The 26,782-nt window shown below is 40.6% G+C and overlaps 1 protein-coding gene across 5 annotated transcripts in view; it reads left to right on the top strand.

Moving 5' to 3' along the window:
* ZNF407 (zinc finger protein 407) overlaps positions 1 to 26,782 on the top strand; it is a 418,202-nt gene that overhangs the window by 194,497 nt on the left and 196,923 nt on the right. Inside the window, exon 5 of one of the 5 annotated variants that reach the window (XM_029229973.1) lies at positions 15,276 to 15,405. The exons of the other annotated variants lie outside the window; for them this stretch is intronic. Coding sequence (XP_029085806.1) covers positions 15,276 to 15,303 — 28 coding nt within the window. The 3' untranslated portion in view covers positions 15,304 to 15,405. Of the gene's footprint in view, positions 1 to 15,275; positions 15,406 to 26,782 lie in introns of those variants that run through there. 5 annotated transcript variants of the gene reach the window in all.

The following is a 26,782-nucleotide window of genomic DNA, read 5'->3' as shown; positions in this document are numbered from 1 at the left end:
GATAATGGGGCTATTCAGCTAGATTTTAAGTGTTTCGTGGGGTTTATTCATTGCTATGTTTTGTTCGTTGCTCTGTCTCTGATGTCTACAACAACCTAGCACATGGCAGTCTTCAGTACATAATTGTTGAACAAAGTTTGCGTGAATGAAAGTATTGGCATTTGCACTGGGTACTGAAGGAGGGTGGTAGGGTTTAGCAAAGAAGAAAGTAGGCATTCTCAGTGTAAGTGAAAGGATAAGGAAAATGATGGACTTAACGATGGGGAGGGTTTTTTTGGTTTGTTTTTGTTTTTTTTCAGGAGTGATTGGATTGATTTTCTAGAATAAGGGAAACAGTGGGAAGATGTTATAGGAAATTATGTATTTCAGAATTTGTCTGTAGCACTTAGCAATTTACTTGCAGCCACCCAGAATAAATGGGCAGTTTGTTTGCACCTGGCAGGGGAAAGGCAGGTAGTGGCGTCCAGAGGGCTTGGAGCAGGATAGGTGGGCAGTATGTTGAGGCGTCCCCTGATGTCTGGCCAGTATTTGTTGGCAGCACTGTGCTAGTGGAGACTTGGGGGTCTCCATCCCAGGGGGCCCAGACTTGTCAGTCATCATCAGCTCTGGGGTCAGACGACCTGTCAGAGCAGGCCGTTAGCCACAGTGATGCGGTTCAGCAGCAGAAGAGTTGACTATCAGTACAATTATATTTCAGTACTAAGTTAAACTGAGGAATGGGCAGTGCTAGGCAACTAGCTGGTTTCCTGGAATAATAAGTGGTTAAGGACACTACTTGATCAACTAACGGACGTTGAGAGGTACACTATTTTATCTCACCCTTAACCACTTCTTCTCTCTTACAAGGGAAGTTGAGAGCCGGCAAAATCACATAACTCTAGTTGGCACACCTTGACTTGGAACCCAAGTGACTCTGGTTACAGAGCTCTTGATCTTTCCGCTGCTTTGTTAAGCCACAGATGAGGACCTAGAAAGCCATTTAGCCTTCTGAACAGAAGTCCACGATGGGAGTTCTTAGAATGGGGCATCACTCCTGTAGAGGAAGTTTTGGTAAAGGAAACAACTCAAGATGGAAGCTGGATGATGGTGGTTGATATCAAGGTCGCCATCTTCTGGGAGAGCAGTGGTCTCAAAGTGTGTTAAGTCAAGGCATGCGGGGGCAGGTGGCTTGGATGAAGGCAGAGGCTAGGAGTGTATTTTCTCTCCCAAACCCAATATTTTTCAGATATTGTGCCAAAATATAACCCATCCTCAGTTCAGCAGTCCGTGTTTTGACTATGGAGGAGCTGCTTTACTGAAACAAAGTGTAGGTACTAGTGTTGTTTTGGAAAGTCTCAATTGAGAAATGTGTCATTCATTTTTCAAGGATTAACAAGTTATTCAGTGTTTTTAATATGTTTTTGAAATTTATTTAGATTGTTTAAAAATAAAACCTATTTTAGTTTGAATGTGAACGGAACGTGGTTGTCACCATTGTGTAGTTGGAAGAGTGGGCTGCGTCTGTGTGGTCTCGCTCGTGTCCTGTTTTGCCCTTCTGTTTGTTAATGAGAAGGTTTTTATATATTGATCAATATGTCATCATACCTTGGTAGCATCAGCTCGCAGTATCTTTTTCCGTCTCTTTTATGTTAATGTATTTTCTAGAACTAACACATAAGAACTTAAAATGAAATATTTTTAAGAATTAGAAAGTGTTTAGGAGAAGTCATTTTTGCAAGAACCCAGTATGGAACACGATGGCTAACTGGCACTAAATTTAGCACAAAGAAGATTCCAGTCAGCAAAAGCACATGCGAACACACATACAAATGTATTTGGATACGGAATTTTTATTTTCTCATCTAAGGCTGCATCTCACTCACTGGTAGAGACAACTTTTTCTTATCATTCAATACCAGAAGGAATTTGTTCTTTGGGTTTTTAGTATTAGGTTGCTTTACTTTTGCAGAACTTACAACATCTTTCTTCACTTGGCTCCTTTTGGACTTGCGGTCTGTGAGGGCCTTTCCACAGGGCTCTGTGCTGATGAAGGTCCAGGCGTCTGGTGTCCTGGCTACGTGGCACTGTCGCAAGTTTGGAGGACCCAAAGCAGAGAGAGCCAGTCATGCCCCGTAGACCGCACCCTGCTCACTGTCTCTATGCATTGCATTGCATTTATCTCAGCCATAATTTGTCAAGGTTACAGGTGATGCTCTTCAGGGTTGCTCTCTCTGGCAGTTGGCTGAAGTGCTGAATGTGTGGTGATGTTTGATTAAGCTCTGTTTTCTTTAGAAACCTTACGCAAGTTTTAAACGTTAAAGAACTATCTTTATTCTTCTCTGGTCTGAGGAAGGCCAATCTCAAATCTACTTCTGTGGTGTTTATGGGGTGAGAATGGGGTGGGGGGTTGGGTAGAGGTGTTTATCAAGAATTCTCATATTTCCACCCAAACAAAATATAGCATCTCTGTGTCTGCTTAAATGTCTGATCTGCCTTTGTCAGCATTCAGTGCCCAGCTCCGCAGGTGGCAACGGAGGTGAGCGGCCGTCCTGCGTCACTGCGTCCTGAGGACACTGCCCATCCTGTGCTGAGGAACAGGGTGGACGAGGCCATTTCCACACTCCCCCGACTCTGAGTAACATTTTGTTAGACTTTTTGTTTTGAAATAACTTCAAACTTAGAGAAGCATCTTGAGAATCATCCAAAGAAATCCCCTGTGTTCTTTGTCCAGAGACCCTGTTCAGGTTCTCTCCTATTCCAGTCATTCCTTTTTAGGAAAAGGATCCGGCTCTCAGCCCCTGGCAGCCAGCATTCAGCTTTCTGTCTCAGTGAGTTTGACTAATGTAGGTCCTTCCTCATGTAGGGGAGTCCTACAGCCTTCATCCTTCTGCGACTGGCTTATTTCCCTTCGCATGGTGTCCTCAGGGTTCATCCATGCCGTAGCCTGCGTCAGAATTTCCTTCCTATTTAAGGTCGAATAATATTCCATTGTATGTGGAGACCACACTTTTTTATTCATTCATCCATCAATAGCAACTTGATTTGCTTCTACCTTTTGGCTCTTGCGAATAATGCTGGTACATTATGGGTGTACAGATATCTATTTGAGACCCTACTTTGAATTCTTTTGGGATATACCCAGGAGTGGAATTGCTGGATCATATGGTAATGCTTTGTTTAATTTTTTGAAGAAACTTCATACTGCTGTGGCATTTTACTTTCACATCAATGGTGCACAAGGATTCCGCTTTCTTCACATCCTCGCTGACACTGGTACTTATGGTTTTTTGACAGTAGCCCCATCCTAGTGGATGTGAGGTGGGAGAGAACCTATTTCAATTACATCATCTTCTTTGTACTCCTACACCTGTTTGTTGTTCTTTTTCTGTCACTATTTATTAGTTCCTTACACCTAGAACTGAAAAGTTTATTTGGATTTTTATTTTCAGTTTTTAAAAAAATAGTTGGCAAGGAGAATATTGATTTGAAGTCTTAGAATTGATGTTTATTACATTAAGTGACATTTTGATGACTTCAGGAAATTTCCCTTGTGGGGTAGGTGAATCATATCTTGAAAGGAAAAGAACAATTAAGACAGATCTTCTCCTTTTGAGTTTGTTAGAACTTGTTAAATGAAAATGCAGATCAATAGTTCCATTAAAGTTTTTTAGAAGCTTTATCTTGAGCATTTAAGCTAGCACTAAAATTTTTAAAATATTAAGGCCTATTAAGTTCTTGCAGCCTTAGGTAAGGACTTTTTCTATACACACAATTGAGTTAGCTGTTTGCCTGCCTCGGATGGCTTTAGGTACGATTTTCTCCATTTTTTCCTCGGGGTCCCTTGCACATAGGAAGGAACACTGAAGGCGCTGGAGGTCTAAGGCCTCACAGGTGGGCCTCTTGGATTCTAGCCGTTTCTTCTAAGTTGACGGTGTCTCCCTGCAGCCAGGCGTCAGCTGGCTCCATTTCCTGGCTTCCTTTCTCTCTTATTCAGCTTGCCCACCGCCCTCGGGTGTGCAGGCCTGCTCTCTTTTTGTTCCTCCACAGCCCATGCGCCCCACCATGCAGCCCCTCCTCCAGCAGGTGGTGGACGGACTCAGTCGTTCCTTCAGCACCGATTCCCCGTGCATGTCCTTGGGGTACTGGTGGGGGAGACAGAAAACGAAATCGTGATTACCGGACCGGGTGAAGCATTTCACGATGGAAATATGCAAGTGGGGGTAATCAGCACGTGGCAAGGAGGATGGCTGAGTCGTCTCAGAGTTGGCAGAGCTGCTGCTGGGCAGTGCGGGGTTGCCCTGAACCAGCAGCCCAGCAACGAAGGGCTTGGCACCTGTCTTCCTGAGTGCAAGCGTCTCAGGACAGGCTCCTCGGTCCGGTGGGGATATGCTGGAGTTGGTGCCGGATAACGCAGCTCTGAAAGCAAGGCGTTTGAATTCCCTTCTGCACAGTGTTTCAGGTTGTAAGAAGTTGATATGAAGTTCAGCCTCCAGTATGAGAAACCATTCTTCCCCAAAATGAAAGAAAGAAAGTAAGGAAGAAGGAAAGAAAAGTAAAAGAAAAGCCGATCAGCAATGTAACCTTAAAGGGGTTTATTTTCTTACATGAAAGCCATTCACAGGTAGGCGGCTTTGGCCAGCAGGGCTGACCCGTTCGCGGCCACAGCCTGGCTCTCCTCTGCCCACCATTCCAGCACAGGCTCCGTCCCCAGAGACACCTGTGGCCCAGGGCACTTGCTGGGGCTTTAGCCAGGACGTCTTAGTTGCAGCCCGAAGGGGCAGGAAAGGAGTTAGGCAGGATGGGGCCTTTCTGCTGAGCCCGCTGTCTTTAAAGAGGCTTTCAGAGGTCCCACCTGGTCCATCTCATGGGCCCGATTTTACTTTCACCCATTCACTGGCTCTAAGCAATGCTGGGAAGAGAGCTTTTTATGCCGGGAGCTCTGTGAGCTGCTGTTACCAAGAAGGAAAACGTAGAACGGACGCTGGAGTTGGCGCCAGGTAGCCTTTTCTGCAGAGTACATTAAAGGATATGAAGTGGGCCAGTGTGGTCAGATTTCCTCTTTTAATGACTGCCTACTCTGGAAGCTTCAGGGTGGTGCTTTTACCGGAAAGACTGGTTGGCGGCACGGTGACAAGGTAATCCAGGTGAGAACCCTACTCACACACCTGCTGTCCCTTTCCGTGCTCCGTGCCTGTCCCTGTCCCTCCCTGGGGGGGCTGCAGGCAGTCTCCTCCCGCCTCCTGGTCACATTTTGCTTCAGTTGTTGCCCCATCTTTTGGTCTCTCTTCTGTCAGTACTGCTCTGCTGGCTCCTTCCTTTCACTATATCAACCTTGTTCAAGTCTCTTCCCATTTATAAATCCTCATCTTCCGTGGTTCTCCCTTTCATTCAATTCCTCGTCTCCTCTCTTTTCTTTTTTTGAGTGGACAGTGTCCTCCGTCTATTTCTTCACCACTCACCGCTGCTTACCTCACCAAAACCTAATCCTCACGCTCAGGGTTCTGCGGGAACTCGGACTGGATCACTAGTGATCTCTCACCTGGTGCCCCCCTCCCTGACGTCGTGCACGGGGACCTTTCCTTTGCCTTGGCTTCTGCCCTACTCCCCACTGTTCTCTGGCTACCTCTCAGCAGCCCCCAGCTATTCAGGACATACATTTTACCCAGAGATTTGTAATACACAGGTATAGGGAAGGTGTTCTGGAAATACCTTACCGTTTTTGGCTTGGTAAGTCTCAGGTGAGTGTCTTCGCATGGGGCGATGATGCTTGAGCTCCACGTATCTATATGCCAGGTACTTTCCTTAGGTTTCCTTAGAGAACCCTCAGAAAAGGGTATGATTTCACCTGCTGCTTAGATGAAGATAGCGAGTGAGGCTCAGAGAGGTGAAGTACCTTTCCAGGAACCCTGTTATGTGGTAAAGAAGAGATATTTGAACACACATCTTTGTGATTATAGTATTCGTGTGCTTTACTTTTCCAAGGTGGGTAAGAAATTTAATTTTTAAAAGATCAAGCTTGTGTTGATTTTGGCATTGTCTCTAGCTATAGGTGAGGGGGAAAAAATAACTTGAGAGAGTATCTAAACCAGGAGGATACTGCCTGTGGGTATAATATATAATTTTTATTCAAGCTGATTTCAAATATGATGAAATCACTGAAGTTATAGTAGGAAGAAAAGAACCCCTGGGGAAACTATGAAGAATTTTGTATATTGCAGTTGATGTAGCTTTCACTTAGAGCTTCTCCTTCCAGAACCCTCATTAATAATGTTACCGCAGTTGAGTGGATTGTCCTTTTTTAAACTTAAGACCTTTTTAATATATATTTATACACATTATATTTTTACATAATATATAAATACATATGGTATAGTTATATTTATATGTGTATATGTATAAATATGCACATTTATTATCTATTTATATAAATTATATGTATAAATATATATACACATATTTATTACATATACGGACCATATATTTTTTTCCACAAAACTGTCATGTATTTTTACAGTAATATCTGAAAATTTGCCATTTTTGTTAACTAGTATTAGAAAAGCCAGCACTGGGGTTGAGTGGAGAGAAAGTAAGAAAAACTTACAAGCCTAGGGAATAGAAGGCGCCTCGGGCTGACATTTCACAGCTTATGTAAACCGTATTTAATTTTTATGTAATACAACATACTCTTCCAAAGCCTGCCTCAGGAAACCTCCTTTTCTGAAGTGTAACTGGGGAAATTTCTACCCTCCGCTGAGGTCATGCTACCCTGGCAGTGGTCCATGGGTGTGGAGTACCAGCTTTCAGCACACTTGCTGTTCCCTCAGATAAGGTGGGCATTTTAAAGCCACCAGAAGTATGAGGAAGGTGAGTAAATTTCATTCTAGCCATTACATTAAGACATTTCTAGGAGTCACATAGAACACCTCTGAACAGATCATGAAACAGTGAACCCAAACGTGGTGTGCTTTTTAACCAGAAGCGGGAACAGCGCTGATGACCTCAGGAACCACGCAGGTGCCGAGGGTACAGTTAGAAATGAGAAAGACCAGCTGCCTGTTCTTCAGAGAGCTAGCCTACATTCTGACACTGGGGAAGTAGCCAATAAATAGGTAAGGAAGTAAAAGGGAAGAGAATTTCCATTAAACCAACAGGGTAATGAATGAGATAGTGGTGGAGGAGTTATGTCCTGGCTTTTCCTGAAAAATCTGGCCCAAGTTTAACAACCTTTAGCGAATGTACTCTTCTCTCCTTGTTCAGCAGCAGTACAGTAGAATACTTGATTAACCCATACGGTGTAGGTGAAGCTCTGTACGGCAGCTTGCAGATTTAGGTCCCTGTGCCCCCTGACAATATGGATATCATTGTCCCAGCTGATTTAGAAAGTATTTTCTAGTTCTGTTCTGTTTCTATTCCTTTGGGCTTTGTTGCAGGCATGACCCAGTTATTTTATTTCTTAGCTACTTTATGCCTGGAGAATGGAGTGATTTGGGTGTGAAGAAATCTCTAACTCCTTTTTTGTTTTGTTTTGTTTTGTTTGTACCTGTCCACTCCTCTGAGCACTGGTTGGAACAATTTAAGGATAGAGGCCCTTGAGAACCTCCATCAAAGCTCTACTGTCAGCGTGTTCTCTGTATCAGCATTTCTATCAAAGTAACCCCAGACTGGATTGACAGTGCCACCTCCAGAAGGTCTTTACTTTGTCTCGTCAGGAGGATTCGCTTCATATTACGTAGTACAAACAAAACAGCAAATACTTCTAGACCGCGGCATTGAGATAGAGGATGGCCCTGTGCGTCAGCTAGGCGTGCTGCCCCTTTCTCTCTCACAGGCCACACTGCAGTTACAGGTGATAGACGGCTAAGAGACACGGGCGAAACACTCTTCAGCTTTTCTCAGACGTTAGGAGTAGTGAAACTAGCTGGTTGGCTCACAGGGCTGATAACAAGCTGCCTTCTTCCCAGGAGACACCGTCTAGTGTTGACAGTTGACCAGGCGGTTTTGGCTTTGACTGGTCTTAGGAATGAACACGATTTTTCTGCCTCTTTTGTTTTAATTGCTGTGGCTCGTAAATTCCTGTCATCCTGCTGAGGTGGAGGTGGTGACTTCCTAGATGCTTTCCTCTTCTGAGTGCAGAGCCGGGGGAGTCGTGCCTCCTGTTGACCGTGAGCCTCGAGGGCTTCCCCTGAGAGCCGTCCCCAGTCTCTTGCTGTGTTCAGGGGTCTGTAGGAGGCAGCTAGGCACCCCCGCCCCGCCAGCCCCCAGCCCACAGCCCTCTTCCTGATCTGGAGGCAGGAGCCAGAACAACCCCTGCTTGTCCGGAACCCACCCTCACAGGTGTGCATCCGCTGCACGCGTCTGACCATATAGTTGCAGTGGGACAAACTCCCCCCTCAGCCCAGCCCTCTGGGCTATGATCTTCTTTCATTTCACCGTGTGTCTCACTATTGGAGGGGAAAGCAGTTCACTGAACACTGCTTGAGCCACTCTGGCTCGAGGTCCAGCATCGGCCCCCGTGGCAGGATGGACGGGAGAGTCACCGGTTCCTGGCGTCTGTGGGTGCACCTGTCAGTTGGGAAGTACCTCTGAGTCCCTGTCCTGCCGCGCCTGACGTGATGGTGCCCGCGGTGGCAGAGGGGGAGTACTGCCGCCCGCGAGCATCCGTGCTGAATGCTCAAGATGAGGAAGTGCATTCCTAGCAGAGGAGGGTGTTGAGTGAGTGTGCCTGTGTCTTCAGCGAGGCTGGTGGTGTTTGTGTTTTGAGAAGGGGAGGGGAGATATGTCCTGAGATGACCTTGGAGAGGTAGACTTGCAGTAGGAAGAGGAATGTGTGAATGTGTGCGGCCCATGTTCAGTTACTCTCGTGCCAAGTGCAGTGCCAGTCGCACTGCGAACTGAAACTGTAGAACGAAGATGATACAGATCCCGCCGCCAAGAAGCGGACGTTCCAGGAACAGGTACTATCAGCACAAAAATAGTGATATGCTGGGTGCAAGTACAGATCACATCGTGTCCTAGGAGTCCAGGCTTTGTGGAGGTGATGGTAGAGAAGGGGGGTTCTTGGCTGAGGGATCCATGTGAGAAAAATACAGGCAGGAAATTAGCACCTGAGTAGGTATGTGTTTCTGGAAGCTTAATGGGTCCCGCTGTTATGTAAGGGGTTCTTCAAGAAGTCTGAAGGGAAGGGAAGGGAAAAATTGGTTACAAACTAGAGGAAGAAAACCCTTAGCCTTTGAGCATAAAACTTTGAACTCTGACTGACTGTCTCCGCGTCCTTCAGCATCTGTACAGTCACAGCACCCCTGCCTCTCAGACCCTCCCCTTTTCTCCCTGGGGGACAGGAGAGTAGCATTTTATTTGCCAGGTTAAAACCTCCTCTTCTGCCTTCCTCTCCCCGTTGGTGGCACAGCTGGACTGTCTTTGTTTGCTGAGGTCTTTGGTGTCTCCACGCCTTCCTTGGAAGGCGGCCCTCTGGGCCCATCTGGGGAGTCCCTGAGCCACACCACCTGCCTGCTTGGCATCCGCCGCTTCCCTTTCCCGGCCCTGCTCCACACCTGGCCTGTGCTTTGCCTGTAGCTTCCTGATGTCCAGTGTGACTTACTCAGGCAGGAGAGTTTGTGCCTCAGTTTCCAGCTGTCAGCAGAGTTTTTACCAACCACCCCTCACTATTTGGTGAATAAACGATCTGAGTTATAATAAAAATAACTATCATTTCTTGAGCGGGAACCAAGGCCCACCTTACTGTATTAGGCCTGGGGTTGCATCTGGCTATCGTCCGCCGCATCTGGGTTGCAGTTCTTGGGCCTGGAAGAGAGGAGGTAACTGCTCAGAGCCACACGGCCATGGCGGTTACCTGGCGTTGACCCCCTCCTGACCTCACCTCTCCTGGGCACAGCTCTTTCTCTAGGACCCCTTCCTGGAGAATTATTCATTCCCTTGCCTGGACTCCTTTTGTCTGTCACCCAGACTGTTTTTTTCTTAGAGCCTACCTCTGACTAAAGACTTAAATGCTAAGGGCTCCTTACTCAGGCCTTCAGGCATTGAACTAGAATCTCACCTGGGGCTGCTGCTTCTGTGGTCCAGGATCTGCCTGTAGGAGTCCAGAGGACCCATCCTGTGCAGGATTGCTTTTTGTTCTGGCATTAACTCCTGAGTGAGTTGATTCACGAACCCACACGCCACACCTCTTCAAGGATACTTGACCTTATGTGCCATAGGGAGGCGTCTCACAGATTTCTTCTGGTTTGATGCTTCCTGGTAGTAGCCCATTGTTTCTGTCTTTTACCTTAAAATTAGCAGACCTCTCTGCCCTCAGCTGGCCCCTCTTAGCATCCTGTAGTTTACATCTGAAGCACAGTACCTCACAGGACAGTCTTCCTTACCCTCCAGTGCTTTAATAGGAGCCCTTAGCCATTCTGATCCAGGCCACGGCCCTCTTTCTCACAATACAGCAGTGACTCAGTGGACCGTGTCTCCTGACATTCCACCACTATGGCCTTTCCCTTCCTCTCCTTCCCCTGCTCTCATGACCCGTAACACCAGGGATAATCGAACTGTAGTCTTGGCCACCTGCACCAGAATCAACCAGAGACAGTCCTTGACGATGCACGTTCTTCCTCCCTTCCTGAACTGCTGTCGAGTAGACATCTAGATAATATCTGTTTTTAGCAAGTTCTCCAAGGATTCTTAGAGTGGAGTTTGAGAAACCTTTCTGGTTGCGGTGTTCTGTGACCTGAAATCTAATAAGAGTTACCATTTGGCTTTGAAATCCTAAGACCGTTCACAGCTCATCATTATTTACCATTGAAGGCTCTGGAGTCACTTTTTTTCTGCAGTTGGCAGTGCCCTGTTGTTGTGTTACCACATTTTATAAATTCAACTGCATGTGATATATATCCGAATATTCAGCACACGCACACAGACTAAACAGCAGGAGGATTTTTATCCTTCTCAGTTACTGCCGCTGCCCAGTCCCCCTTTACCCCCAGATGAGGTTTCCCTAAGAACTTCCTTGGTTTGCTTCTCCAGAAGGTTCTTCAAAACCGGATTTTGAACATCCCTTCTGGAAGAGGTCATTTTCTTGAGGATAATACTTGAATAGGATAATAGTTGAATAGAGTATAAAAGGTATCTTATTTCCACATGTCCTTAAACGTCATTAGAGAATAAAACCTATAGTTCAGTACCTTGTCGTGTGTCAATGTATATTCATGTAAATTGTCAATACACGGAGTATACTCAGTATGTGGACGTTTGTAGGAATTTTACTTTTCAAGTGATTTTTTTTTTTTAAGAAAATAAGCTCCGTAGTATCTTCTTTTTTTGTGTGCTTTACTACCTTTCAAGAGTAGCTAGTGTGCTGGTAGTCATGATATAAACCTACTACTAATATGTTTTCGTCCTCAAGAATGGAACAGTATAGAGAGAGTTACATACAAATTACCTGGAGACGGATCATTCATTGAGGCTTAGATTTCTTTTAAATCCAATATTGGGTGTGGTGGAACTATAATGGTTATTAGTACACGGAATATACTGATGTCTTGCTTCTTACACGTATTGTTACATTAAAGCAATTAAAGTTAGATATCAATCATTTTTAATACTTAAACATTTCTCCTTTGCCAGGATGTTCAGAATGATGTACGTTGATTGAAAGTTCTTGGTGTTTCTTAATACCAGAAATTCTAGAATATGCCTATTTTTGTTGAAGGGCATACTGATGTTTTTTTGTTGGGGTTTTAATTTTCTTCTTTGTGTAACTTTAAAAATTATTTCTTAAGGAAACTCATTACTTTCTTTAAAGAAGTGTGGCTCAGTATACAAGGAAATTACAGAAAGAGTACAAATGTTCCATGAATGGGGGCAATCGTGTTCTTTTGGTCTGGTCATGAGGCTTTTAATTCTACACTTGGGAATGTGTCCAGATATAAGGCTCAGTTGCACTTTACTAAGATATGTATTATTTAAACCTGTGTGTTTGTGCCGATGTGCAGGGAGCTTTAGAAGAGCAGAGTACACCTTACAGATTTATTACATTACATTAGATTCATATTTTTAAACTTATTTTTTGTCAATCGTAAAGCCATCTCCTTACACATGCTTTTAAGCACTAAATAAATAACTGGACATGTTGACCCTCCCATGACTGTATGATGTCCTGAGTAGATCTGGAAAGAGTGACATTGTGAGGAAAGGGTATTACTACATTTTGAATTTTGACTTAGGATGTCAAGACATCAGTGCAGATTAGGTCATAGAAACTTTATCGTTTCTATGGTTTTGTTCCGTATAGTCTCCGTATATTTCTCATATTTTTACTGTCTTTACAGTCATTCTTTGAATTCATGTTTGACCCGCAATTTTAAAAAATTCCATTCAATTTTTCCTTGTTCCATTATAGCTGCATACAACTGTATTCCTAATGTTTTACAGGCATCTTTACATAGTCTATCCCATATTTTTGCTCTCTTTTCCCATAGGATAGCCTTGGTAAGGAGGGATAGCTAAGTTTGGTAGTTTCTGAGTTATTGCTTTAAATTTTGCTGTTTTCTTTTCATGTCTACTTTTTTGCCCAGACTGTTTTTTCACCATTACTAGTCTTCAACATCATGTATTCTTTCTTCAGGTGATTACTCTTATTGGTGATTATATTTGTTGACTTTCTATCCCTATTCTTTCTAAATATTCAAACAGGTATATTCCAGCTCCTGTTTCCTCTCTACCCCGGTGCTCCTTACAATACATGCTTCCATTTCTGTGCTTCATTCCATCCGCCATCTCAAGAATATATTTTGTTTGCTAAGATAGGAGTCTGGTAGGCCCTATTAAAAGTGCTGCTATAAGCAGTGGTTCCTGCTGTGTATCTCGTGGCCCTGAGTGGCTTGTGCAAGGTCCCGTGTGCTGTTGGGATCTGTTCAGGTTCCTCAGTTGGGACTGCGCTTGTCTGTGTCTGTGCAGCTTGTGTCACTGTGGCCTGGTTTTTCTTTTTTTCCTTTTTGAATATTTGCATCCTAACTTAAACTACAGTGTTGAAAGTTCTTTCCAGGAAGATTTATAGCCTAATTGTTTTCACCTATATAATAAGCTATTCAAAAATTTAAAAATTTTAATTCATGTAGTTTTTTTTTAATCTTATTGAAGGTTGCTTTGCATTACTCTGCTTTAGTTACTTTAATTCAGAATAATTGGCACTGAGCACTAATATTAAGCATATGACTAGTTTTTTGGGGTTCTTTTTCATAATACGCTGTAGATGCCGAGACTTCTTGCTCGGTGAGCCCATGACATGTTGGGCTATTTGTTTAGTTAAAACTAGATTGGTTGTTTCAGATATTTTTGTCTGATTGTAAAATGTGCATCTGAGATGCTTTTATTTGTGATTTCAACTATTTCACAGTCATCGATAATTTTTTTTTCAATCTGATTATTTAGGAGTTATTGCTTATTTTTAAGTGCTTCATAATTTCCACATTTCTGTTTCTGGTGTCATTAACTTCACTGTATTGAGTACATTCTCTGCAAAGATGGACTTGGGAAGGATAATAGATAATACTTACATTTTGGTTTTCTTTTTTAAAAGCAGGTAGTTTAAATGCTTGGCAAAGCATATTAAAACTTTTGATAAAAATAACCAGGGCAATTTATTGTGTATTTAAGATATTTATACTTTTATATATCATGCTGATAAGTGTAATGCAAGTTAAGTTGTAGCTTGGAAATTCTTTATTAATGTATTTATGAGATAATTTCATTGGGACACATCTGTATTCTTGAGGAAAACAATGTCTACTTTTTTGTCCAAAATGTTTTTTCACCAGTTGCCATTGCCCATTCAAAATTGTTAGATTAGTCACCATTGGAACATAATGTATCAATCAGCCCCCCTAGAGAAAGAGATCCAGTAGGATATGTATTTATCTCTGTGCAGAAACACACACTCTGTGTCTGTCTATCTGTCTCTCTGTCCATCTGTCTCTCCCTCCCTCCCCCTCCCTTCCTCCATCCCTCCCTCTCAGTTTATTACAAGGAATTGGTTTATGCAGTTTTGGGGCTGAAATCTGAAGGGCAGATGCGAAACTCTCCAGAAGAAGCTGAAGCTATACTCCACAGGCCAGATGTATAGCATGCATCCCCCATCTGTCTAAGGAGCTGAGATCCCCGCATGGGACCTAGTAATGTTTAAAAAATAACCTGTTGATGAATGAGTATATCAGGCTTATGTGTTTTATAAATAGTTTTTATACTGTTTTCTCTTAATTACCACATTTTGAGTCTTTGCTGCTTTATCTTCACTGGAAATTAACCCTTAGTTAAAGTAAGCTAAAGAGCTATATAAACAAACAAACAAAAAAATCATTTCTAAACTTTTTATCATCTTAGATCATCTAAATTTAATTAATCACATCAAGATTATATGGGGTTAAAAATGAAAACTATAATTTTCACCTTAGCACAAATTTGATTCTCTTAATCTTCAGCAGAAAGAGATATATTCTCTGAAAACATGCTAACAAAAGTATATATTACTAGTCTATCTTTACTTTAAAATATATATATATATATATAATGATTTATAGTGTTTTGTAGACCATAGCAGCCCAGAGAAGGAATTCTTTTATCCACAGTCTTCATGAGCATGTAACTACAAAATGTGATTTTATTTATAATATGACTTACAATCTACATAAGCTCCTACACTGGAGGGCATGAGATTTGTGCTCAGAGAATCCCGATATCTTGCTTAGATTCTTTTCTTTTTTTTTTCTTTTTCTTTTTCCATTGCCTAGATCTATGCTAGAACAGTTTAATAAATATTTATTGAATTTCTGAATGGGTGTACATATCTCACTTCAGAGAGTAACAGCAGCTCCTTGAAGGAATACGCCATGTTTTTCCATTTGTGTTTGTATATAATATCTCAAATGGTAAATATATGATAGCCTCAGTAATGCCTGGAAAAGAAATCCTAATTTCCTGTTTTATTAAGTGTACAGTTTAGCTTGAATATTAAGTATTTAATATAGATTCAGAAAAAGATTTCTAAGGTATTAAATAGATAGATAGAAATGTCAATTTCAGGGAAATTAAATTTAAAACTATTACGCTCTCAGTCCTCTCTAAACAGGCGCTGGTTTAAAGAGCTTCTGTGGCCTGTGGCCCCAGTTGACCTCTTGAGTGTTACCTTGTACTGCTTCCTCCGCTCCCAGTTGGCTCCAGCTGTACTGAATTCCATCCATCTCCCCGACTGTGCCATGCTTTCCTGTGTCTCACATGACTAAATTCTGCTCATCTTGTAGATACCCGCTTCTCGGAAGCTGTCCCTGAGTTTCCCCAGGTGGATGAAGCGCCCCTCCAGGTGCCTGAGTGCTCCTTGAGTATCAGGTACTCACCTGTGTCAGAGCATGTCCCCTCTGTTTGGAAATTGAGTTTCTTCCTGGACCCTACGTTCTTTAAGACACAAATGATTTCTCTTTCTCCTTCGTGTAACATATGTTCTTACTATTAACACAGATATTTATGAGGAATCACTAAATTAGTTATATATGTATGTATGTTGTACGTGTTATACATGTGTATAAACAAATATACATCTGTATTAACCGATGGTAGTATTTTATAAGGAACGTTGAAAACAAAAATCTGACATTGTTTTCAAGAACTTTCAGTTTATTAAAGTATGTGTCAAAAATTATAAGAATCCTGTATTTAGAATCATTAAAATGGGAAACCGTAAGGAAAAAAAGATAAGAAAATGCTTACTTTAAGGTTCTTATTCCTAAGGTATATAAGAAGCCCCAGAGGGTGTACCATGATGCAGTTCTGAAAGTTAGCCAATAAAGGATATTCAAAGTTAAACTAACCTTTGATGATCTGCCCTAAATAAATCGAAGGGAGATCAGACTAAGAAGAGATTAAGGGCACATAGTCACACAACTAATGATTGAAAAGAGAGTTCTGAAAGTGAAATACCAGAAGGAGGAAAGGCCAAGTGATCCTGATTGATGATTCTGGAGTAAAGCATGTGGCTCAGGCCATCTGTGACCCATATAAAGGGAACAGGACGCGCTACTGCCTTCAGGGGGCCAGGCTCGGAAGGCGACAAGAAGGGCAAAAGAGATCCCCTAGAGAATGGAGAATTTTTACTTAATTTTAGTCTACCTTGAACTGTTCCTTAGAACTTAAAATTTCAAATAATTGAAAGGAATTTAAGAGCTGTGAAAAGATAGTGATGCTTAACTCTGAGTTCATGTTGTGAACCTGTGTGGAATCAACCAGCAGCAGTGTTGGTTATTCAGCAGGTAATCTACTAAGAGGTTCTCTTACTAAAAATCGGTAGTAAGGATATAGTAAGAACTAGTTTTTACAACTTTCCAATTTTGTAAAACATTATAAAGACATGATTTTCATTATAAAACAAGGGACTAGCTTATTTTTTGGTTCATTATAGTAAGGATTATTGATACAGTAAATAATGTGAAATGAAGAATGCTTTGTATTCTCAATTTCTTTTATTTCTTGATTGGCTCTTTTTGTTTGACATTGAAAAAATGAGAAAATTCTGCCTCTTAGTTTTATTATATTTCTAAGTCATTTCAGCAACAAAGAAGACTAAGAAGACTGTGGTATATCTGGAAGTTTAAGTGAATTCTAAACTATTTGAGTAGATTATTGATGACTCAGTAGGTTTTGGCCAGAGACACCTGGGAGAAAACAGGATGCCATATTTTATTGGGACGTGTCATTTGTGCCCATCATTTGTAAATAGGATATAAGTTGTTTTGGTGGCAGTGGTGCTGACATTTTTCTCTGGTTTAAGTGGATTAGAATACCCCTCACCCCCAGGACTGGTAGTCCATATTTTCAGTGCTATTGGTTGGTTATGCTGATATGAACTTTGTGGAGAAGTTCCTTTTTCTGGCAGCGTGTGGAAAACAGTGAGCCCACATGAAGCCTTTGTTCACGTGGTTTGTGTGTGGACATGTGTAAGATAGTTCCATGACAGGAAGAATGATGTGATGAATTTCATTAACAGTTACTCAGATCCAGTTCTTGAATCAGTGGTTTCAATGAACGTTGTAGCCTCTTCTTCAGTTTTTTGTAGGTCCAGTGGTTAAGACTTTGCCTTCCAACGCAGGGGGTGCGGGTTCGATCCCTGGTCGGGGAGCTAAGATCCCACATGCCTTGTGGCCAAAAAACCAAAACATAAAACAGAAGCAATATTGAGCAATATTGTAACAAATTCAATAAAGACTAAAAATGGTCCACATTAAAAAAAAAAAAAAAAAGAAAATCAGAAAGTGTAACAAAGTAAAGAAATATAAATTTGGTCAATATTTTATATTTTTATACTATATATCTCCAAGTTATAAAACTATGGTCATCAGAAAGGTATCAGCAAGAATTGTTTATACAGCTAATGACATCTTTATTCTCTCTCCCACTCCTAAAATGGCAGACTTTATTTACCCGGAGTACTGCCCCTTTCCATTGCATGACGGTGGGAAGGTCTCTGATTGAATTTAGGAGACCTGCTGTATGTTTCCACATGTGCTGTTTACCGGCCGTGTCACCTTGACAAGTCTCTGTAATGTGTGCATGAATGGTGGATGGTCTTCAAAGACTCGCACACAGTATCCTCTAGTTTGAAAATTCTGCATTATAGGTTTGCCGTCACACATGACTTGGTTTGGGTTCCTACAGTGACACTTCTTGATTGGCTTTGGGCAAGTTACTTTGCTCTTCTACTCACAATGTTCATCTCTAAGTGTCTACCTTACAGAGCGTGGTGAAGGTCAATGAGACCCCATGGGAAAGTTCCTGAGAGTGTCTGCTCCAAGTGAGAAAGTGTGTATGTGTTCACGCGCAGGGGCCGTGAGCTAGCTGGATGGTGGGTGGGGGGAGTGGAGAGTGACGGGACAGTAGGTGGAGGTGTGGGAGTGGCTGGGGCAGGGTGGCCGTAGGAGTGGGTGGACTTTGTGTGTTAGGACTCGCGCTCTGCGGCAGTGAGCAAGGCAGAGCAGTAGAGGTGCCTGGGCCCCCTGGACCCCCCACCCTTAAGTCTTCAGTGCATCCCTAAATGCTACTGGGAACCTACTTATTCGGTCAGCATCCCAACTAGGTGGTCCTGAGCAAGAGATCATGGAGGTGATGTGAAGTCTTAGCATGTTTAACATGTCTTCTTGGGGAAGGAAATGAGTGCTAATTTCCAAAGAGAATAGTGGTAAGAATGAAACCTGCTGTTTGAACAGTCCCGTTCACGAGCTGTGGAATATTGAAAAGTTGTTGTTGTGTAGCATCTGCTTTCCATTTAGTGCATATAAGTTAACAATGAAAACATTTTACTTCTTCTGTTCTTGGAATATTTTATTAATGAATAAGTATGTTTTTGTCCCTGAAGAGTCTGATCATTACAGAAGAAAATCTTTTGGGAATCAACTAATACATTAAAATTAGAAAAAGTATTCACATTCATGAAATTATATCTGGAGCTATAGAACAGGTATGAGATGAAAAGAATTGTTTCTTTGAAAGTGTCTTTTGTTGGAAGTTAAAGAATTTTTTTAGTAAAATTTTGAAGTGAATACCACAAATATCTAGCATTTTTGCTTCTTTTACTTAAAGGAGCAAATATATTTTATTTGTGCTTTTCAATATTTGAATCAAAACTTATCCATATATATATATATATATTTAAAACTCTTAATCTCATCTTTAATGGATAGATTTCATTGTTACCCAGTTTCCCTCTTCCTTTGATGTATTTCTTCCATAGTTCTTTAGATTTGCTAATTCTGAAACTTTAGTATGCAGCTCTTAAGTTGATGTTCAAGATGCCATTTTAATCCATGCTTCTCTGTTTTCTGGCCAAGCATTTCACTCTTTTCCCCTTCTTTATTTTTTCCCTACAGGCCAATATTCCAGTGCTTGTACCCTACCCTATGGTAGATGAACCCAATACCTGGGTCTAATATATGAACTCAGTGAAAATTTTGACTTTGTTAAATGTAGAAATGTGACTGAGCCTAAGTCTTTACCGTTTATACATTCTTCCTTGGTTTCTGTCCAAATATAGGCTGATAACATTTCAGTTCCTTGAGGTTTTTGCTCATATGCCATTCTGCTGGAAGGTCTAACCTGAGCACTTAAAATAGCACCACCACCAAACCATCCTGCAAGTATGATCTGTAAGGCATTTTAGTCATTATCATGCTGCCTGCCTATTCGTGTAGATATTTATTTAAACCACAAATTATTGACATGTTTTAAAATTTTATTTATTGATTGATTGCTGCGTTGGGTCTTCGTTGCTGCACGTGGGCTTTCTCTAGTTGCGGCGAGTGGGGGCTACTCTTCCTTGAGGTGCGTGGGCTTCTCATTGTGGTGGCTTCTCTTGTTGTGGAGCATGGGGCCCCAGGTGTGTGGGCTTCAGTAGTTGTGGCGCTCGGGCTCAATAGTTGTGGCTCACGGGCTCCAGAGTGCAGGTTCAGTAGTTGTGGTGCATGGGCTTAGTTGCTCCGCGGCATGTGGGATCTTCCCAGACCAGGGCTCGAACCCGTGTCGTCTGCATTGGCAGGTGGATTCTTTACCACTGCACCACCAGGGAAGTCCGACACACTTTTTTTTTTTTTTTTTTTTTAACAAACAGAAAGTATATATTAGAGTAAAAATGTTATCTTGATACAAAAACTAATTATATTCTTTTTGTGATTGAGTCCAACAATTGGACATATGTCCTAAATGGCTACATAGTTATATATTATGCTTATTATATGTATTAAATTGAAATATTTCACATCATCATGGAAAGTTTAGGAGTGAGGCCCATCTGAGTGTGACCCGAACGCAGGGGCGCCAGGCTCTGTGCAAGGTGTGGTGCATGGCAGTTGGTCCTCGTGACCAAGATTAATGAAACTCAGATGGGTTTTAATTAGTGCAGCTGCAGTCATCAATTATCTACTGAACACAAATATTGTTATATTTGGGAAATTCTTGATTTATTTTATTCCACTGGCCAGCAGATTTAGATGAATGCGTTCTCATCACAAACATTCTGAAAAAAATCGCTGGAGGCCACAGTTTATTATTTAGGACACAATCAGCAAGAGTGAACAATACAGAACAAAACATTGCAAAGTGCTCTCAGCATTAATTTGGAAATTTTGCTGAAATGTTTGGCTTGTACAGGTTGTCAAAAACATCAGGGCATCTTGAACAAAATTCAGAGCAGTCTAGCAAGAAGGGAACGTGCAACTGTTTTAGTCCAGGAGGTGATCCATAACAGATGTCAGTGCGCATGTGCTACAGACAGGTGCCGGCCACCTTGCTGTCCGCAGAGCACCTTCCAGCACAGGCTTCAGCAGGAGGGCAGCTGGGTACCCGTTGTGCCGGAGAACAGGAACAGCCAGCACTTCCTGAGCACAAAGACATCTGTGTTCATCCACGAACCTGCATACAGCTACACTCACACTTGTTTGTGCTGGCTCTATTAATGTTTTAGAGCAGTCTATGAAATTTTTAGCCTTGGATTAAAGAAGTATAAGAAATAGATGTATAACTTTTGCGGGGAGGGAATATATTGTATAGTTATCTTTTACATTGGCAATGAGGTGCATAAAATAATTTAAAAATTTCTAAGTTAAATCTGGAATTATTATTAGAATGAAAAATATTTTATAAATTCATGTGAATTTTGTATATTGAATATAGTAGTAGTTTTTCTGAACAGTTTTTTCCTCAGACTGTGTAATTTTATCTCCTGAACTTTAATTTAGTGAGACTGTTTAATATTGAGTTTCAGAAATAATAGGTAAACATCAAACATTATTTCATTTTTTAACTTTCTCACAGTATGAAATCTCTGTCAGATTCTCATTCAGCAGAATAGGACCAAGAAAGGAGTGTATTTGGCTTACATACTTGTCTAAATTACCGAGTATAATTTGGTAGCCAGGATAGCTATTCTGAAAACGTCTTATGAGTCGTAACCAAGGCCTTATAACAAACCAGTTGCAAATAACTTTTGTAAAGTCTTGTGGCATTGTGTTCAGTTTGTGTGGGGATCTGAAATACATATATTAAAATGTTCTGAATCTTGTATTATGTACAAGATTTGTGTTTCTTATATAACAATTTAGTGGTAAACTTACAGTTTAATGGAATAGTGAAATTTGTTAATATCACAGTTTAATCCAAATTATGTTTCCCTAACTGAATAAAACGGTGCGGCAACTTTCCAAGTGTAGATAGTATTTGTTTCTGCAGAGGAGATGCACTTTTGCCCTTAGGAAAGAACAAGAAGGCATCAAAAGCTTGCACGTGTTTGTACACTAGATTAGAGAAACTTTTATCACATCTGAATTGTCAGAGTTTGCAGTTAATGCTTCTGGCTCACTAGCTACTGTCTTTGTGACAATTCATAAATACTGTGATTTCTGAGCATACTTTTATGTGGCCTTCCTGTTTTATAGAAATCATAGAAAGCTTTCTGTTTTCCAGTTAACAGATGGTGTAGCTTTTGTTCATTGAACCAAGGTGCTTGGGAGGAGATTTTATTTCCTATGCGTTAAATTATATGTGATTCTTACATTTTACCAAATAAGAAACAGATTCTCCGAACTGATTGTCCACTTGACCAGAGAAGTCTTGAGATATGGGCCAGAGTTGTCTTCTTAACATAATTAGACTTTGTTATAGATTTTTATTGTATTCTTTTTCATGAGTTTTAAAGGACCCAGTGGGCCACCGATCTTAACGTTAGACGTTAAGTGTGACTTATCTCCTTCATTTCAAAGAGTATGCAAGCACTTCTTTTTCTCTCTAGTTCTTAAAACCATGTGCACTTTTGTCCTTTAACTTATTACAGCATATTGTCATTGTTGGTTTACTTGTCTGTGTTGTTGTTAGACCTTTTGTTTATTCATCTGTCCATCCAACCTATCCACCTACCCACCCATCCACTGACGCATCTAAAAATGAAGGACATAAAACACTCTGAATGTGATGAACAGTGAGAAGGCGAATGTGGCCGCAGCATGGTCAGCAGGAGGTTAGTGAGAGGTGAGGTTGCAGGGGTGAGCGGGGCCTAGATGAGCTCACTTCTAAGAGACTGTGGTGAGGAGTTTGGTGTCAGTGGGGAGCCATTGCACAGTTCTCACTGGCTTCCTGGCAGAACTTATTCATTATTTAATTCCCAGACCTCTTCACATAGCCTGTCATGTATGTGATGATCTATAAATGTTTGGTGGCCGAGTAAGTGAGCCCAGCCCAGCTCAGTCTGTGTGGCTCCTTTATGGGATCAGCTTGAGTGGTTTCATGTCTTGGACTGGACGTGCCCGCCTCCAGGGCTAAGAGAAATAGGAGGCAGTGTTTATGACTAACAGAGGCCTATGCGAAGGGGCCATTACCACTGTCTAGCAGTTTAGGGACGTGAAAGTTCTTAATTTTGTTTTTTTCCATTGTAAAAATAAATGTGTTGGATTAGATACTTTTTAAGACTACACGGTATTCTAAAATTATTTGATTACATTGCTTCCTCTGAGAAATGTCTCTCAGAATTGACATAGGTTGAGCTACTTTTCTGGAGATGAATGCATTCTTTACGAAATTCATATTTTTGCTGTAACAAGTATTGATAATTTATAAGAAATGCTATTTTTCATTTTCGTATTTTGAGTTTATAATATAAACAGTAGCTTATTAGACCATGAGCCATTTCTGAGCTTCAGCTATTATGACATAGTAATATATTAATTTTCCCACGAAAATTTTCAAAAATAATCTCTGGAGACTGTCATACAGAGTGAAGTAAGTCAGAAAGAGTAAAACAAATATTGTATATTAACTCATATATGTGGAATTTAGAAAAATGGTGCAGGTGAACCGGTTTGCAAGGCAGAAATAGAGACACAGACGTAGAGAACAAATGTATAGACACCATGGGGGTAAGGGGAGGTGGGATGAATTGGGAGATTGGGATTGACATATATACACTAATATGTATAAAATAGATAACTAATGAGAACCTACTGTATAGCACAGGGAACTCTACTCAGTGCTCTGTGGTGACCTAAATGGGAAGGAAATCAAAAAAAGAGGGGATATATGTATACATATCGCTGATTCACCTCACTGTACAGTAGAAACTAATACAACATTGTAAACTATACCCCATTAAAAAAAAAAAAACTCTATTAAAATTTTTTTTTTTTTTTTTTTTTTTTTTTGGCGGTACGCGGGCCTCTCACTGCTGTGGCCTCTCCCGTTGCGGAGCACAGGCTCCGGACACGCAGGCTCAGTGGCCATGGCTTACGGGCCCAGCCGCTCCACGGCATGTGGGATCTTCCCCGACCGGGGCACGAACCCGTGTCTCCTGCATCGACAGGTGGACTCTCAACCACTGCACCACCAGGGAAGCCCTATTAAAATTTTTTATTCAGATTTTGTTTTCCTCAATTCATTTAGTTCTTTTTATGATAATATATATACACATGCACACTATATATGTCATTATTTTTGGTACTATACTGTATGTGGTATCAAGAATCAAGAATAATGATACCATCACCCATGTAACTCCCATGTAGCGTGAGACACAGAGCACACCCATTATCTCTGATTACATCCTTTTCCTTTCTCCAGAGGTGACTGCTATCCTGATTTCTGTTAATCATACTGAACATAGAATATCTAAACCCTGTATTAATAATTTATAGAAATATTCCTTCTTAGATTTTCAAAATTCTCAATCAATATTATTTTCCACTCTGTAGATGACATAATTATCTGTCTTAAAAAAACGATTGTATATCATCTTAGAAACTTACGCTGTTTATGTATTTAAATATGTTTGTGAAGTATCCTATTATCTATAGGTTTTTCCTAAGGGTTTTTGTTGTTCTATTCTGTAGAATAGGCTACATTTATATAGTAACTTTTATTCCAATAGAACATTATTAATTTGAAAATATATAACTTTATCATGCCCAAAATATCTATCTTTGTAGTTGCTTATTGATCAGAAAGGAAATTCAAAACCTGACTCCTAATAATAAAATAAGATGTGTTTAAAATTGTTAAACAGTCATTTGAAAATATAGGTAGCATAGTTTAAACATTAATAATCAGAAAAGCTGTGGTGTTTTGAATATATCATATTTGATTTTTAGGACAATTTTGTGTCTTTGTTTTTATACTCCAGAAAGCCATAATGGTGAAATTACTATTACTTTTAACATTTTATGAATTTAGACATAATTTACAAGAACAACACTATGAATAAGATGTGCTGATATTTAATACATATAAATTATTATGTTTTTGCAGTTTTAATATTTGGGAATTTTATACGATCCTACCATAAGTTTCTTACAAGTTGTGATGGATTTTGTTAGAATATCAAATATTTTCTAGCATAATAGCCTTCCATATAATGAATGCAACTTAGCGTAAATTAACAGTATTTATCTGAAGCTTATCTTCTTTCTTGTTGAGGGTAGCTATGAGCCGGGAGGGTGGGAGGGAGTGCACAGTAACAGGAGATAATTTGGGGATGGAAGTTATACTTTCCATCTTTGCTTTCTCCCATTCAGTTCAGCTGGATACACACCTCACACTGAACTGCTGTATTATCACTTTGTCACGGGCTGTGACAAGACCCTCAACAGTAAGAGTCTTCCCTTTTGTTTATAACACTTGAATGTCTTGGCGATTAGAACTTTTTCCTTTCTTCTCTGAATAAAATTGTTTTGTGCTGACTTTTTTTATTCCAGTGAGGAGAAAGAAATAAAAGCAACCCTACTTCCTATTACAAATTATCATAAATACTGGAGATGCAGATTTTTCTTAGATCATTAGCATATCATGCTGCGACCCGCACCAGAATGCACCATTAACAAAGCCGCCTTCATGTAATTAATGTAAATAATATGGAGCTACAGCTTGAGTTACCCAGTCAGCCTTGGCGAAAAGCATTTGTCATAATGCATCATCTGAGGAGCCCGGCCTCAATTCAAATTAAACTTCATGGGTTGGCCCCTTTATTTTTTCCTCTCACACTGTAAATTTCTGTGAAACATTTATGACTATAAATTTCTTTGAAACACCTATATAAGGGAAGAAAGCAATCCAGTAAGCTGAAATTAAAATTTTATTATTCACTGTGCTTTTGCTGGTGAGGACAGTTAGTATCTTCATCAGGCCAGCAATGGAGATGCAGGCGATGCAGCTGAGGGCCTCCTCCCTGTCCTCAGAAGTGTTTTCTGTCCTTTGCAGCTGCCAGCAAATCTAAAGTATGGTTTCTGCCTGCCATTTGCTACTATTGCCCTCTGACTCCAAAACACAGAGGAGCATTGTAAATTTTTCATGAAGAGGCTTCAGTCTGTAAAACAGCAAACAGGAATAATGTTTTAAATGCAATCATTGTCAAGTTTGAACAATGTAATTTATCAAGAGAGCAGTTTGTACTATATAATAAGTTTCATATATTAATACAATTTTTCATCTGATGTCAGGCTTCTGATTTATGAATAGCCCATGATCTAAGGTGATCATTGAATTATAATTCAAGTAATAAGAAGCTAGGAACAAGACACTGGAACTGCTCCCCTGCATTAGCTTGCATGCCACCAAGCCAATTTACTAAACATCCCTGGGCTAAATGATACAGTTTTTCTAATTCAAAGAAGGCACTTGTTAATTAGATAAAGGCTAAAGCTCTCATTATTTTTAAATGATTTAAGAACAAGTAGAGATCTTACAGCTTATACTGCAGCTCTAATAGTTCTCTGCTTACTGCCTTGTAGTAAGAGTATTAAAGACAGATGGGCCAGGCCGATTTAAACCAATTACAGCATTTCTTGTACACTAGTAGCAGTGACTGTTCACAGGCGCATCAGATGCTAATATTCGAAACATTTCAGATGGTTGAAACACCACTGATTAATGTGATTTATGAATAAGTTGTTTCCTTCTGCTAATTTTTGGGGAGTAATCACACCTCCAGACTGTATTCAGTAGTTCCTGAGGCTTATGTCATATTCCCCAGTAATACTTACAAGTATTTTATAGAGATTTAACTTTCTTATATACCAAAATAAAGAAAAGAATTAACTTTTTTCAGTTCTGTTTATTGAGCACCTGCTAGGTGCTGGGCACTGGGCTAGGCCCTGGTGGAATCAGTGCTCATCAAGTGAGTTTCCTTTTAAATATCTTGATTGCTGTGATGGCAAATGAATAACAAATTCTAGAAAAACAATCAGACATTGTCAGTCATTAGTTAAAAAATATATATAATGCATATGAAATTCACACCTGAATACTTGTAAGGCTGTGAATTTGCTTTACCATTAATGTCAAACTTTGGAATTATATGAAAATTAAGAGTTGATAAAGTAGCTTATGTTTGTGAAAATTAATAAGATGCTGAGTTCTCGAGTCCTTTGTCTATATGTTGATGGCAGATACGTTGTATGATGTCTGCTCGCGCAGCCGTTCATCTCCTTGGAATCGTGCTGCTCGTTGGCTGTTTGTTCTTCCCCCCTTCCTCCCTGCATCCCTCCGTCCTTCTCTTCCTTCCTTCATTCCAGAAATGATGACGCGTGTCTACTTTGTATCACCCACTTGTCCGTAAGTGTTTTCCTTGACTTTAAATAATTCATTGCTATTGCTGACTCACAATATAAATTTCCCAGGATACCTTAAATATCATCAGCTTTGTTTTTTCCCTTCTTAATCTCCTCATTTATTGTTTCCCATTGTTATTGTTAATACAGTGGTGAGCTTCAAATTCAGCCAGTTTTATTTATAG

Source organism: Monodon monoceros, unplaced genomic scaffold (genome assembly GCF_005190385.1).
Source record: "Monodon monoceros isolate NGI ecotype Baffin Bay Population unplaced genomic scaffold, NGI_Narwhal_1 Super_Scaffold_1, whole genome shotgun sequence".
Classification (NCBI taxonomy): domain Eukaryota; kingdom Metazoa; phylum Chordata; class Mammalia; order Artiodactyla; family Monodontidae; genus Monodon; species Monodon monoceros.
This window is presented reverse-complemented; position numbering and strand designations above follow the sequence as displayed.